At 45.0% G+C, this 16,682-nt stretch overlaps 1 protein-coding gene across 2 annotated transcripts in view; it reads right to left on the bottom strand.

Moving 5' to 3' along the window:
- The window catches only part of Rt (Protein O-mannosyltransferase rt), a 44,193-nt gene that overhangs the window by 20,513 nt on the left and 6,998 nt on the right, over positions 1-16,682 (bottom strand). For both annotated transcript variants that reach the window (XM_077682471.1, XM_077682481.1), the window contains exons 6-11: positions 16,439-16,504; positions 16,246-16,339; positions 14,224-14,379; positions 8,619-8,780; positions 6,637-6,695; positions 2,019-2,111 (exon numbers count right to left, since the gene is read on the bottom strand). In XM_077682471.1, coding sequence (XP_077538597.1) covers positions 2,019-2,111; positions 6,637-6,695; positions 8,619-8,780; positions 14,224-14,379; positions 16,246-16,339; positions 16,439-16,504 — 630 coding nt within the window. The remainder of the gene's footprint in view (positions 1-2,018; positions 2,112-6,636; positions 6,696-8,618; positions 8,781-14,223; positions 14,380-16,245; positions 16,340-16,438; positions 16,505-16,682) is intronic.

Below are 16,682 nucleotides of genomic sequence, written 5' to 3'. Positions count from 1 at the left end.
GAACCCGCAACCTCGTGCTCAGCAGCGCAACACCTTAGCCACTGAGCCACCGTGGCGGGTTCGTGCACACGGGTGCTTTTCATGTTAACTTACTCCACTAAAGACGAAGATCCCAAGAGTGACAACACTACCCAGGTGCAAAACTAGAACTCCGACAAGCTAAATCAGACGAGCAGTTAAAACAGCATTCTAGTCGGCAATATAGGTTGATTGTAGGTATATTTTGATGAAGTTGCATCTATTCCACCTGCTGTTAGTGCTTATTCCTAAACTGTGGATGTTCATGCGAAGACAGGACATTATGCTTAAGTAGGACAAAATTATACTAGTCTGAGAGCACAAAAATTGAAATTTTTATTTGAATGAAAGCTTGGTGTGGGTTTTATATATGGGTCACCACTCCATTAAATTGTAGTACAGTAATCCCTGGTCATAACGAAATTGTTTTACTCGAAATATCGCTTTATTTGAAATTTCTTCTGGTCCCAACCCAAATACATGCATTTTAGGCCGCATTACTCGAAGCACACAAAAACCTTTAACCGCTTAGAGCGAAGTGGCGAGCGGAGGCGTCGCCAAGCGGCGGTGACTCTCAATATGGCAGGCCAACGCAAGCTGGTGTTTCCAGGGCGATTTTTTAGAGCCCGTCATGCTCGCTTCGTCCCATCCGACTTTAGACAAATGGTCCAAATGAGTGGCAGGGTCACTGAATTTTTTTCCTAGACATTGGTCAATGGCGTGGACGTGACGGTACGCGAACACCAACACTCATTCCATAAAATAAGCAGTGCCATCGACAACAGGGCGCAGGGAAAAAAAAAAAAAAAAAAAAAAACTCGTGTAGCTAACTTAAAGGAGCCATGAAGAGAAAATACAACTTCCTTTAATTTGAAAGAACTAGGATTCAGTATCTCACTCAGCTCCATTAGAGCCACTAACGATGTTTTTTTAACGAAAAAAGAGCAAGAAGTATTTAAAAACTTTCAAATTTTGCGCCACAGTGACGTGTTATGAGCAAGAATGACGTCATACGGGCCAACAATAAAATATAATTTTCAGTGTGTTAACTGCACGTTAGCATTCAAGTGATGCGGTCAAATGGAACTAGAGTCCCAATTACAGACATCCAGTCATGTGTCGTCGCGACAGGTCAGTTAGGCGGCCGCCAATCGCACAAACAAGGTTCCGTGACGTCATAGAAAAGTTGCGGGAAATTGGCTGGGGGGTCGCCACGGCTTCACACGTTTTCTTCAATATCTCCGTTATTTGTTCGAAGATTGCAATGATATTGGTATCATTGTTATCGGGACTAAGCAGTCTTTCTAATAAACCCAACTTGTATTTTGTCTTCATGGCTCCTTTAACGGCTGCACAGCTCGGGAAAAGATTGCCCAGTGATCATGCAAAACCCCTAGAGCAAAACCCGTCAGTTTTCATGCCTGCGCTGAGTACCCACAATGAGCGGTTAATCATTTTTTTATCTCAACAAACACAACCGCAAACTCGAGCCACTGCTTTTGCAGCGCTTTTCAGCCCAAAAGTCTTGTAGTGTTCCGTGACGCCCGCACGCCCCCTATAAAAGTGGCCATTGCACTGCCACTTTTAAGTTCGGCAACCACAGCGTCACCAAATGCTTGGCCAAATTGGAGCAGGGGTTTCTCGCGCCCAGCAAGAACTTGAAACAGCCAAAGCTCACTGCCTTTTTTGCACCTGAATAAAGTTCTGGTTTACTAAATATTCCTCACAGCTGTGGCTCAATTAAAGCTCAAATGCGTTAGCTCTCCTTGAGTTGTCGCTTATATCGAAACACTGCTTATAACGAAATTTTTGGCTGTCCCGCTGACTTCGTTATAACGAGGAATTACTGTATGTACCATTTATGGAGAAAAATGCAAACTTTTAAGACGCACCACAGTTACTTGACCATGTTGTACAGTTCTGACACCTTCCTAGCTTCTGTGTTTTCTCATGGAGCTCACAATTCCCTGAACCTCTGGAAAATTTTCATCCTCACTTACCTGTTTAATGCTCGACTTGTCATGCCATGGATTAACTGAACAATGTCTCCATGCTTAATGACATCAGGAGGGTCTGAGACAACAATGTCCTTTCTGAAAACAATACAATGTACAGTATAACCTCGTTAGGATAGACCGTGATAGTGATCATGATTTCAGTCTGCTGCAAAAGAAGCATAAACAATCCAAATGCTGTTACTAGAGACTTCAATGTAACCATGGGTGAAGTCTGGTATAATGAGCTCAAACAGACTTTTCAACTGTCAAAAACAAAACAGAAACAATAAAAAAATGCCGGTCATTTCTCAAGATTATCTTGCAACTGACATCATTTCTCAAGATTCTCTTGCAACTGACAGAGGTTCGTATTTAAAGGAGTAGTGACACCAAATTTGTACATTTCGGTTTTTTGGGTCCGATGTGTCCGTACTACCCCATAAAACAATGCACGAGTTAAGAGTGGCCAAAGCGCTGCCAATTATAAACTACAGCGCCATTCATGGCATCGGTTTCAGTTGCGGCTGCTGAGCAAAGCACAAGGGGGGGGGGGCTCTACGGTGGCCACGACATCACACTTTTTGTTCAAGCCAGAAGGCAACCTTTCATGACGCCACTTCCCTCTCATCCCCTCCCTCGACCAGTGGGAAGCAGCGCTGGGATGCTCAAACCTAAATCTCCAGAAGTCGCTCATGGGTTGGGCAGCCACAGTCGCTGAAGCACTACGTTCTTGGCCACCAAGCTGCGCTAACCCTTGGTTAAGTAAAGTTTTAAAGACAATAGTCTTTCTTGGGCTACTTAAACCCAGAAATTTTGGTCTGTCTGTATGTCTGTTTGTCTGTCTGTCTGTCTGTCTGTCTTTGACTCGATTAAGCCACCCACCCAAAGCGAAACGAAGTCTGCGCAATAGTCTTATATACTCAGAGCCAAATCTAAACGTCTAAGTCCAGTTTATATATATGTTCATACTTGTCAACATTGTTGAACAAGAACAAGACATTGCGCAAATATATGAACGAAAATTAAAAGACAAGGGATATAACAGTGATCCTTTATAAAAAATTCATAGATGCTTGATCTTTGTGAAATGCAATACTACATCCACTGCAGAAAAAAAAATTTGCACTGCCGCCTGCTGTTGCCCGCACCACTATAGCTTCTGGCGGAATTTTAAGAAATCAAGCAGCAACAGCTACGAAAGGTTCCACTGATAGGTTCCACGTTCTGCTTGGAACGCACGTGGACTAAGGCAACGCAGTTCTATAAACGTCGAAGTTGGCACCTCGATTCATGCGCACCTCGGCAGTACTGGCATCGAAGCACCCGGCCAGGAGCAGTAGTGGAACGCGGTAAATTTAAATCTCTTTAAATTTAAATTTAAAGAAAGAAAGAGAGAGAGAGAGTTCCAACTAATACACGTGCCGCTCGCTGAGAGGAACGGGACAGACCACTCCGAGTTAGACCAGCAGGACACTTCTACGTCACACCCCTCCACCGGCGGTATTTACGTCACAGAGCAGGTGAGCTGGGCGTTTCTGGGTGCCTCAAAACTGCAGCAATAATGTCCCTTCAAAATTGGTTCCAAGCGACATTTGATGCCATAGCTGTAGGAGGGCAACTTGGCAGCTTTACGAATCGAACCTTATCAGTTTTTAGAAATCAAACTTTTGTGTCAGTACTCGTTTAAGGCCAACAAACCTTCAGTACGACTTGGGTTTTCGGCGGTTTCATCCTCTACGATGCTATGAAGCATGCCACAAAATCACGCACATGCGTCTTCTTACATTTTCTGTGCTCCTGCTATATGGCACCCTCTCCACCTTTCAATTCACTCATGCTATTATCACTGCTCTTTCACTTTTTCAACCTACACTTGCATTTTCATAGCCTCCAAATGAATACAAGGGAAATGCAAGTACAGGTCTTGCTGCTAAGCTTGGAGACTTATACCCTTGTTACACAGGCGGCATTAACCATGGTTAAGGCAACCACAGTTTCCCGCTGTTACACGGCTAGTCAAACCGCGGTTTCAGTGGTAACTGCGGTTAGTGCGAACCGTGATTGGCTACCTTGGTTTGCCTCGCTAACCAAGAAACTGGCGGCTCCCTGTCGGCAGTGTCTCGCACACGCAACACAGCAGTAAACGCCGAGAGAAACGCACGCATTGACGCCCAGCCACAACACAGGTGATTCGCCTTTTCACACGTTCCATCTCGGCAAAGACACAATGTTTTTGCATTCACCGCTGCTGAAGCGCTGCAAGTTGCGCGCTGACAAAACCCCAGTACCTGCAATCATCACCGTCGTCATGAACGCACACTGTGAAAACACCACAGAAAATGGTGTGAGGGCGAAAAAAATTACACCATCTTCCCGTTGGGCATACCTGCCAACCTGGTGACATAGAAATTCGTAATATCTGCTGACTGTGAGAAGTGGTGGGCAGCACACTTTAATTTTTAAGTCTAAAATTATTCACGTTTTCTTCACGCGTTCTCAAGTTTTCAGAACCATACATAAAAACCGTCAGTGTTGAAGAGTAATGAGCAGCAAATTCATTGGGAAGTGCAGCGAATTCGGATACCTACGATTTCGAAAACACTTGGTAGTGCTTTCGTGGCTTCGAGCCCGCCTTTGCACTGCGAAGCAACTACGGCAGTCGTACAATGCACAGGACGCGGCAGTCATACAAAGAGCGCCACGAACACTGAATTCGTAACCGGCCCGTGAACAACATGCTATAAGCAGGCTTGCCGAGGTAGCAGCGAGTTCACCCCGCTGCGTAGCCCACCCCGAGAAGACAGAAATCGCAGCTTCGCAGATGGTTATAACAAGACTACATATTGCTTTCTCGTGGCGGTGCAGGTTTCACAGTGTCGTTTAAATAGATGGTCCCAGTTTTTTCGAAAATTCGTAAAATTTCAGGCGGGATTCGTAAAATCGTAAGACGCGTCAAAATTCGTACATTTTACTGAAAATTCGGAAGAGTTGGCAGGTATGCCGTAGGGGAACCCTGACTAGTATGCGAAGCAGCCATGGGGTCGACTGAAGTTCCCATTAGTTTACAGTTCGTCGTTTCCGTTGACGTTCAGCTTCGCGTGCCTTCATTGTATCAGTAGCTTCTTGACGTAGTTTGAATGAGTGAAGGACATAAGGTGTGTTCGTAGCGCTTGCTCCCGTCTCGGTTTGTAGTGCAGTGGGAAGAGCGCCACGTACCTCCCGTTGCGGCCAGAGAGTCGTGGGATCGAAACCGGGCGCCGCCTAACTATTTCTTTTTATAGTGGACTGCGCTGACGTCAGCCCAAACGCTGACGGGGCTGAAGAGACGCGCATGCGCAGTAGAATGCGGACAGCGGACGACAACGAGGGAGGGAGGGACACAGCCTTGAGCATGAGATGCTTCGCATCTAAAACACAACGCTTGGGAGAAATGCACATCAAAGACAAGCCGCATGGCTGCACTGCTTTGCGCACTCAATGAAATGCGACGACACAATTAGAACCAGTGTTGTCAAACTGCCTTTGATTTCCTCCTGGTTCTGCCCAACCCGAGCTAAACGCAAGTTGCAAACTTCATTCTACACACTAATAAAAAATACAAAACAATTACTTTTTAATTAGCGCGTTGTTTTTGTATAATCACTCTGCAAACGGCCCTGTAATATGAATATAATACTTCATTGAGGTGACCACCACTAGATGTCACCAGCGCCTCTAATCAAGAGCGTTAAAAAGCCGTGTAACAACTGCAGACAACGGTTCCCTGTAACCACGTTTAACTCTCATGACGGTGGTTACAGATAACCACGGCTAACGTCATCTGTGTAACAGGGGTATTACCCACATGTATTGTATGGGGGCTTACATTTCGTGGAGGCGGGTCGAAACTTTGATATATAAACATCTTATCCGTTGCACTAGCATTGTTAAATTTTAAATCCTATCACTTGACTGCTAGGACATCACACTTACACATGCTGCAAGTGCATGACTACACACACTTAACAGTGCTAGTTTCTGGCAAGCAAAAAAGTTTTTTTAGTTGTTTCAAATTGTTTTTGTTCAATCACCATTGTAAATTAGAAACAGAAACACTGCAAATGTATAAAAGGACGGGTTGTCTACGCTTGAAAAGTCCACTGTAGAAGTGCAAAAATGAACTTGCTGACCTTTAAAACTAGTCTGTTATATCTGCATGTATGTTGTAACAGAATCCACAGTAAAAGAAATTCAAAAAATGGCGCAGATGGGAGTACTAACCAAACATTGCCAATCGGTACGTAGTATCCGAACATCTGTTGTAAGCAGATCTGTTGTAACGAGGTTAAACTGTATTATTAAACTCCGTTAACTTCTTAAGAAAACATCTTGATGATTCATGAGCTTTTTTGCCTACCATCAGGGGCCTAGTGTATCTACAACTTGTCTATTCTGTATCCCGACCAATGACAGTTAGCAATTATTTGTTAAAAATGCAGTTTTCCTATCATTTCACCCACCAACACACTCTCCCCAGTTTTTGAAAACTTGTGCAACAGAAATCACAGCGATTTTAAGTAACTAAAAAGTGCACACACAAAACAAAAACATAAAGCCAACAGAGGCGCAGCCATCAACTTACATCGAAGGTCGTTTCACTATCCACCAGTTGTTGACATCTTTGAAACTGTAGCATGTCACCTGAAATTGAGTTCAACTTTAACAGTTGCAATGTCCCCCCCCCACTTTTTCGCAGATGTAAAGAAAAGATGTACGCTATCAGGTTGTGTTAGATGAGGACGCATATGAAAGAATTTGGAAAGTTACACACAACTGAGGCAAACAACATCAGGTAGCACCAGCACCCTAACCTTTGTCGTACCATTTTACTTTGTTTTCACAAAGATCTAAGGGGTATGCAGGGAAGCACGGAGGAGATGTAGTTCTGGTGCACAGCCCAGGACTGTGCACGCATCATCTGCTGCAACAGTATTGGGCTGAAGCATTCCATCCAGCTCCTTGAAACCCATGCTTCATCAATGGCATCAATGCTGAATGTCTCAGCTACCCGGTCACACAAACCAAGGAATGATCACAAAGCCAAGCGGCAGGCGCAGGAAAATGCAGCACCCCTTCACGGCTTGTCTCCCACACTTACAGCGCATCTGAAGCGCCCGACGATGGAGACAGCATCACACAAAGCGCACAATGCCCCACTTTTGAAGGATACTGAGAAAGAGGAATATAATTTTTTTTAGTTTGCAAGTTATCTTATGTGTGTAGAGCAGTAGTGTTTGGATCAGGTATTTTGAAGCCACCTAACCTAAGGACTGGATGTGCTTTTTGACCATGATGATAATGATGATCAATGTTTGACATGTCCTAAAAGTACTTCAGATGTTGAAAATTTTTTACAAAGGTATAGCAGGGTCCCTTGAAGGTCAGCCTGGTACAGCAGCATACTGCCCTAATAATGTCTCACTTGAGCTGCTGTGTGTGCATATACCACCTAGTCCACTAATAACAATACCCAAGTGCCGAGGAAATCCCATCGTTATAACCAATAATTGTTACTAAGTGGGTTGCAAAACAAAAAAACGAAATGGAGCTCAAAACATTTTATTCGCCAGCAAGCAAGGTCGTACTACATACTACTTATTTGCAGAAAATAAGCCATAGTCGGTCAGCTTTGTTTGCTGCACACGAAGCTGGCACACATCTTTTTCAAGAGCATCTATAGTGCTTCACTTAGCTGAGCGAAGGGTCCTTGGTGGAAACGAAGACCCTGAGGGACTGTATCATGCGTTGGGCCTCCTGCGAAGACGCTACCAGAGTAGGCTGCGCAACCGCGTTGTCAGAGTCATCACTGTCGCCGCTGCAGACAGCGGTGACAGTGACGACTCTGACCCTTCCGCAGAAGTGATGACGTCCCTTCCGCGGAAAAACGGAGGCAGCTGAAGAGACCCCCAGCAGACAAATTCAAAGCGGCGTGCACGTGACACAACAAGCGAACGTGCGAGCGATTGAGCGGGCGCAGGGACGAGACCAAAGCGGCGGCGCCAGGAGGGGGGTTTGAAAGGAAAACTGCTCCCCTCCTCCCCTCTCTTCCTCGTAAACAGTGCAGCCGACTTGTTTTCTGCGAGATGGACGGGATGCGAGGCGCATTGTGGCACAGGCCTTCGGCACGGTCGGAGCATAGAGCCCGCAACAGCTTGCATTTTTGGTGCACGCTGTAACCGGATTCAATCGTCATATCCGATATCGCAGCACTGGAGCATTGTAATAAGCGGTTTATTTTACCATTGAACGCATACAAAAGTGGACAGCAGCATAGTTGTTCATCGTTATATCCGATACATTGTTATAAACGGTATCATTATAAGTTGACCCGACTGCAAATATACTACATTTGCATGTCCCTACCACACTGATCTTTTTATTAAAAATGCTTTTAAGTGAGCTCCGCCAATCCTGTTAGGAGTCCCTTTCAGAGCATCTGGAGCCCAGCCCCAACCCAGCCGCTTTCCCTCACATCACAACGATGCAACAACGCGACCATATGAGACGAATGAGCCTCCTACGTGGTGCTCTCATCTCTGCCACCGTGCACGCAGGAGCACCCACCTGCTGCTGGTGTGAGCTGCCCCTGCCATCGGGGTACTTGACGGGGTACACGTGTGGGTGCGAGTGAAGCCAGCAAGCACGACCGTGCGTGTGCCGCAGGGTAATCTGGGAGCCGTGCACCACAGACAGGGGCTGGCCCTTGGTGATGGATGCCAGGCCTCCCTGGAAAAATGAAGGAGGGAAGCGTGTAGCACAATTCATATAGTGCAACTTTGTCCGGGAACAACCAGTGAAAAAAACTGGAACCATGAAACTGAAACAAAAAAAAAGGACAAAATACTTTCTTACTTATATTCATTCACATAACCATGTAGTACTCTGTCAACTGGCTTAGCTACTACTGACAATCTCACCCCCTATGCGGAGCAATGGCATGTCATCCGACTCCTCACACTAGTCCGGAGTGGAATGAGGAGAGAGATCATGATCCTGCTCCTTTTTGTTCAGGACAAAGACCCATAAGCAGATGCACGCACCAAAATTTCTGATCAGTAATGCTTCTGGCATTAAAAAACACCTTTCAGGGAAAGGATTAATAAGGTTAGGCGTGAGATTTGCAAATGTTACACAAAGCTATTTAATTAAATTGATTTGCAGAAAAGCCTATTATAACTACACAACTACGTAATTGTAACAAACTGTGTAACCCATGGGTTGTTTGCTTTTATTTACTTTAAAGTGGCCATGAAGACAAAATACAATTTTGTTTTATTAGAAAGATTTAGTGTTTTATGGTACCCCAGTGCTTGTCCGACCGCAAACGATTCTTTATTCACTAAAAAATTAAACAATTTAGGCCAAAATTTTAATTCTCCCACTACATCGTGTGTTCGTGACGACAGCGATGACGTAGCTAAGCACAAACATGAAACCAATGTTGGTATGTTGACTAGAGCTTCAAGCAACGGCGAAACGTCTTGTGTTGCCTTGTTTACCGTTCACCCTTTTAGGTGGCGCTACGATACCACTCAGTACTGCTATTCGAACTCGCTTTGCTTTAGACCGGATTTATACCTGGCTTATTTTTGTTACGGCTAATAGTGATCATTTCATAAAACATTGGGTATGCTCGATAAATAGGGCCACGTAAGACAATGTCACTTATGCTAATCGGCCAGTGTCGTGTGAGACAAGCCCAATGTGTCGGACTGCTGTGCAGCTATAACAAGCATAGTGCGCGCAGCAGTACACACTGATGCTTCTATGTTTACGGGGTTTGTTTGTAACTTCCATTGTTTACCCCACCATTTTTACTACTATAAAAAGAATGTGCACTAAATTTTAGCGCAAACAGCTTGTTCTGCCAGCTTATAATCCCTGTTTAATTTGCGTTGAATTTTCTCGGTCTCAGCTAATCGCAATGAGCTGCTCATAATACGTCATAAGTTCAGTGCAGAAAAGTAGCAAGAGGGTCGCACGCCCATTCTCTTTATTCCTCATTATATACAGCTTACTCGCGGGAAGTTTTTTTTTTAACGTGGTGTCACTGTTATTCTAACGAGGCACTCTTTCGAATGAGGCAAAATTGCATTTTGTTCCTCATGGCCCCTTTAAAGACAGCCTGTGAAACTCAACACAGAATTTTTGTTGTTCAAGGAGAAGCCAGTACTAAAATACATATTAAATAACATTACAGCTCGGAAGTCAACTTCACAGCAAAGCCCGTAACTGTTACCATCGTGGGACAGTTTACAGCATTGCCTTGAAGGTTGCATCAAGGAGATTAGCATTTCCAGCATGCAAGAGACAGAGCTGGAAAATGCCAGCTCTGTCTCAGTTACGACTCCTTAATTTATAAGCCGCAACCCTCTCCCAAGCAAATGACAATGAATAGGGAAGTGACCTTCCAAGTTTCAAACTGCGTCACCTTGGCTGTGACACAACTGCCCTGTTAGAAAGTAAACTTTCCCGTTTCACGGAAGCTCCATTGCTCACAATTTGTTACGCAACAAAGAGCAAAGCGTAACATAAACTAGTGAGTGAACAAACTGACAAGCTATATCCATGCCTCGAAACTTTCAAGAACGCCATGCAAAGCACCTCATTTAAAATCGAATTTGAGATTAACGCACCATAGCCAAACCTGGGTTACAGAGCAGCCATACTGGAGGGCTAAGGAGTAATTCAAACAAGGTGGAAATTTTAATGCGAACTGAAATTTCATACATACAAGCAGTTTCATATTTTACCTCTCTCAGAAACATAATAGCCTCTGAAGCATCAACGCTAATGTGCAATTTACTGCATTCTCCTGCAAACATTTTCACTGCTACACCACCGTGGTGGGTCAACACAAAGCAGCTATGCATACTCTTTGGTGCATCTAATGAGTGTAGATAACCATAAATTATGCTCCACTATTCCCAACATGAATGTGCACACAAATAGATCATGTTCCAGCGAAGACCTTTTGAAAGTACATTTCTGTTTTCTGGGCTCATGCTAATGGGAAAAAAGCGGACCAAAATCATTGTCATCGATGAAAAAATTCCTTGCTTTCATGTCCAAGAGATCAAACTTTTTGAAAATTATAGATGGTCTGTGAACTTCGCAAAAAATTAGGTGCTCACTACAACTTAGTCACTTGGCATATATTTTTAATACAACTTGAAATTGCATTAACAACATTAGCTCTTTCGGGACCGCCGGAAAAAGTGATGAAAAAGAGAGGTCTCGGTACAAATTTTTTATTACATAAAGCAAAGGCACCATCCTGCCTTAGCATATACCAAAATGCAGCTAATTATATGTTCTTTGACATACAATACCAAGTTTTACTTCAACACTGACGATAGAACCATGAAAAAATCTGAAAGTAAGAACTTCGTAAAAAAACTACAGAAAAAGATAGAAAAAAGCGTAAATATAAAAATATTAAAAAAGAATAAAATTATTTCAGGATATACAAAATCTAACACAATGCTTTGTTTCTTCATCGCGAAAGTTTGATGCGGCTAGGTGTAAATGGTTTTTTGTTTTGTGTGTGATCTCTTTGGCACTAGGGCCATGGCTACGTCGTCGCCCAAGTACACGCCGGGCTCTCGTCTCGGCGAAAACTTGATCCGTTTCTGCGCTGGTGGCAGGAGATCACCACCATAGGTAGTCAACACCCTAGCGAACAAATATAAACCAGCCAGAACATATTTCGAGCGCACATACCTACTCCAGAGCCAATTGAAACCGAAACCAACACCCACTTTAGGGCGCGATTTGATGTTCCAGGCTGATCGACACCTGAATCCTCACTTGAGCTGAAATCCGATCTCTAAAGCCGAATTACGACTCTTCACTGCCACTCTCATCGTTAAAATCCACAGTAGAAGGCGAAGATATGCGAGACGAGACGAGGCGGATTACTATCGCGCTCGCGCGAGTATGACGCCATGTTTGTTTACATTCGAAACCACTGCCCGTCAGAATAAAATATCTGATGCGTTGCTGCCTGGCGATAAAAAGAGAAACTTCACAAAAGAGAAAACTCCAGTTTTCAAACTATCTCCTAGATATCGCTAAGTGTTCCATCGAGCGAAAATTTGTATTCTGCAGGCTCACAGAACCATTGATCATATGTGATCGATGGCCTATGGAGCGGTCCTGAAAGAGTTAGAGAGCAAGAACTGCCTGTCTGCCTGTAATTGTGTTTAACCCTTTCAGACGCCGCTCGCTATTTCCCCCTACAAACTTTTGTTGTTGTTTCTATGCTCTGTATCTCACCAAATAAGATGAAACGGCAGGTTGTAACCCTAAGACAATGTTAGTTTTTTTTCCTTTTCTGCATGTGTGTGATGTGTGTGTATTACATGAAACGTACTGCTGCACCTATCAGTGACCAGTTAAGATAATCAAACCGATAGGCTTATCAGCGGCAGGGAGGGCACATAGTGTTGCCACAATTCTTTGCAGCACCATGCAGCAGTAAGAAATGTCTTTCCTAAATGTGAGAGCATCATAGGCCTCACACTGAAAATCCCATTAAAGAGTTTTGTATATGCCTCATTGTGGAAGAGCCTTTATAGGCTTCACGTCCGCAGAATTATGCGACTGTGTTTGCAGGTACGCGCATGTGCCTGTGCATCTGCACATGTGCATGGGTGCAGATTGGTGTACACATCCACACTTTTGCTCATATATTTGCTTTTGCCTATGCATGCACACGTCTGCCTGTAATTGTGTTTATACGTGCTGTGGGGATCCTGGAGCCCGCTGCCACGACACAAGTGCTTCTTTGGTCAGCGCGGCAACTTCCCCCCTCTCTTCCCGAAGGGCCAGCTCGCCTCTGCGCCACCGCGTAAGGCCGAGCGAAAGGTTTCAAATTCCTTGACGAAGTAAAGGTGCCAGCAGCCGTTCGCGATAAAACCCTGTCACGCAGCGGGCGTTCCGCCCTGGTAGTGGGGCTAACCTCACCTCATTGGCCCGTTTGAGCAATTCCCAAACCCCCTCTCGCCATGTTCGTTTGGGGAGACGCTTCGAGGATGACAAAGGAGTTGGCCGAAGGTACGTGACGCTTTCTCTACCGTCCGGCCGCAACTCTGTTGCACCAGCGAAAGCCCGTCAGCCCCTCTGGCTGCTGGCTCACGCCTTAGGTTGCTCCTGTTGCTCCGACCCGATGCTTACATGTAGGCTGTACCTAACATCTTGACGATCACACCGTGCCGTACACGCGTGTGAGCGAACAGACCACGTCTCCCTCGCTGCTGTGAGCCGATCTGGCCAGCACGGCGATGCGTGTGCAGAACGGTGTGCTGCGCCACGAATTTTGCCCTGACCGAAGAGCCTACTGGCTCTGCGCGCCGACGACACACACACTTGCGCGTGGCGCCCCATCGCCCCTTTCACCAAAAGGGAAGTACGAACATGTAAACCATGTAACTGGGACGTTGGTGTAAATAAACGTCTTCCTTCCGTACCCTGGGCATCTTCCTTTGTTGCCCCTACTCCACCTGCCCAATAGAGGCGGCATTGAGTTGGCGCGACGGCGTTGCAGTCTCGTCAGCGTGCTCAAATAGCCCGAACCCATGGTGGTTCCTTGCAGGGTGCATGAGTGCCTGCCTTGTGCAATGCTCGGGTTGTGCATATTGTGAGGTGGAGAGACCACAGTGCGCACGCGTGTGCTTCTAGTGCATACATCTTCTGTATCCATACCTATGTGCATCCAAGTGCATGCATGTGTTTGTGTTGCACATTTGTACTGTGCACACGCATGGACACATTGGTGGCACAAAAAAATGAGTGCTTTGAACACATACATGGGATTCGTATCATGTGATAACCTACCATAGTTGACAGTGCCATCAATGCAGTCACTTCTAGCTACAACATGAATGGTCATGTGATGCCACTGGACTCGTGGCATTGTTTTTGCATTCTTTCCAGGGTAGCAAACAGCAGTGTTTTTTTTTGTGTGTGTGAGTGGTTCTTTGTAAGGTGGAGATTCCTTACACACACCACACAAAAAACACCTGCCGGGCCATAAGACACACCAGGTTCTCACAACTGCAGCCCATAAACTCTTGCGGCTGATATAGCAGTGCATTTAAGTGACCCTTCAAAGCCACCAAGGTGAACGACAACCCATTGCCACTAAAGACCACAGCAAGGGACCCACCTCGAGGCTTGCTTGGAAAGCACTGGTCATGATGTTGTCGTGAGGACCAGCTCTGGTGAGCAGGCTGAGATGCACATAGAAGACACCCAGGTAGATGCTCAGAGGGACCACAGTCATCACAGCTGCCCTGGCGATAAAATGAACCCAGAGCTTGGCCTGGGAAACAGAGACCATGCACACGCATCAAGGGCACAGCTAAGAGAAAGCGACACTGTTTGGGCAAGCATGCACGGCTGCAATGTCCGAGTCTCACAGGTGCCCAAACAAGAGCTCTGGGATAGGACTTAGGTGCCACAGCTCCCTGTGACACAGAGGCTGCACAAAGTAGAAAGGGGTAATAAGGTTGCGTGAAATAATGTAAAAGACAATGCAGAACACCAAAATTCCAAAAACATTTTCTTATAGCTTACTCCATCAACACAATGGCGATTAAAAGTTTTCTTTTTGCCACAGCTCAGCCTTATCCACAGGAAGCCCGCACTAAGTGATAATAAAACTGCATACTTATTAACCACATGGGTTCACCCCTTCCAATGGATGCTCTCCCCCTCCACACAACCAGCGGCCCTCCTCGAAGATGTGCTGTGCCTTCTCCTAGCTCGACCCCTAGTCATCTCTCCTCCCATCTACTTCCAACTTTATTCCCTTGATCCTGCCTCAGTATGCGGCTGAATTAGGTTTCAATCAGCTGTCTGTACACAGTGTACGCAGCACCTTCCTTGGCTGCCACTGGATGGCGCCACCACTCTACTTCAGCAGCGATTACGGAATGCGAGCAGGCGTGCGGGAGCCGCACCCGCACACCAAAGCTTCATAAAGAGGAGAGACAGCGCTCCCGACGAGCCACGTGAGAGGCCGCACCACGATCTTTGTAGTGAATTAAAAATGAGTTTGCTTTGTTAATCAGGAAACGAACATCTCAAGATCAATAACAACAGTATGCACTAAACTCTTTTTAATAGCATACACTACTGTGCTAAAATCAAGTGTGCTTAGAGTTTAGCCAAGCCCCACTAGTGCCCCAAAACTGCCCCCTAGCTAAGACAACCGCAAACCTTTGCTGTCGCAATTCTACGCCCCTCAAATATTTCTCATCTCTCGAGTGCCTGCTTTACTTTAAAAGCTAAATTAGGGTCGAACACAGTGGAACCACCTTTGGGCCGTGAGATGCCACATAATGGAAGGCTACAGATTACAGGTGACATATTTTTACACCCGTAACATTATGTCACCTCATATTCTTAAACAGCCAGCCCCACTTTTTTTTTAATAGATAACTTCCACACCTCTTGCCTTGGACTCTGCCATAAGCTTAATGCAGATAATAAACATCATGCAGATTGTGCTGTGATTGCACTTTCAGAGCCTTTCCAAAATTTATCAAAGGATGAAGTTTCTTTTTTTTTTTTTCAATTTGTTTATTCATGCACTATTAGTTTAGAGTCATTCAAGACAGTGCTTGGACCAATAGACAATTGGCTTGTAGTGGGTCCAATGCAAAATACGTTATATTTGCAGCGACAGCAACGAACACATTGGTTTTAGAAAAATAGCAAATAAATGAACATACCATGACATTTCATAACACAATACAACCCAACATATCATTTGATGTCATATCATATCATAACATAATCAACACAACCATAACATATCAATCAAAAAGACAACTGATCGTTGCCTATACAGACTTACAAAATCTAGTTTTAAAGCTAAACAAAAGTTGTTTTTATTATTCACGTCTTTGGATATACTACTCCAGTAATGTTTGTGGTGGAATTGTTGGTGTAGAAATACAAGCTGCTGTGTTTCACTACCAACTTTTACTATTATATTCTTATGCCCAGGATCCTTTCAAAATGTATGCACTGCCAAGACCAAGCTTTACTTCCATGCAGCGGATTACACCTCCCTCTGTTGATGAACTTCCTTTATGAAGTCAACCCACCCACAAATCACTCCACCAGTTGTGAAACACACAATCACCTGTGAAACGAGTAGGTACCCAGTACCGCCACTTACGTCTGAGATGGCGGTGTTTCCAAGCATGTTCCAGAAATCCCTCGCCATAATGTAGACAGCCAAGAACATAGAAAATATGCCAATGTATTTGACGCTGAAAGGCAGAAACACGAAACAGATCAGTAGGCAAAGTTTTCAATGCTCAAACTTCTTCCTGGCACCAGGACTGCACAAAAAGTGGACAGCGCCTTACCAGAGAGAGCATGTAAGAAAAGCAGCTGACAAGGTCAACCAGAACCACCAAGCTGCTGTAAAGGACCTGCAACAAACATGAAACAGAAGGGTACAAGGCTGCTTGTACTAGCCGGTTATGGCAAGAGCATTTAACATGGAATACAGTGTGGATGGTACATTCAAAAGCTTTGTCCTGTCACGCGTGCCCCCATTTTAGTGAGCTGCGGGCAAACTGTTATGCCAGTGCAAAATAAACCCCACAT

This window comes from Haemaphysalis longicornis, unplaced genomic scaffold, assembly GCF_048455015.1.
Source record: "Haemaphysalis longicornis isolate Haplotype H1 unplaced genomic scaffold, Haemaphysalis longicornis Haplotype H1 scaffold_1, whole genome shotgun sequence".
Lineage (NCBI taxonomy): Eukaryota > Metazoa > Arthropoda > Arachnida > Ixodida > Ixodidae > Haemaphysalis > Haemaphysalis longicornis.
This window is presented reverse-complemented; position numbering and strand designations above follow the sequence as displayed.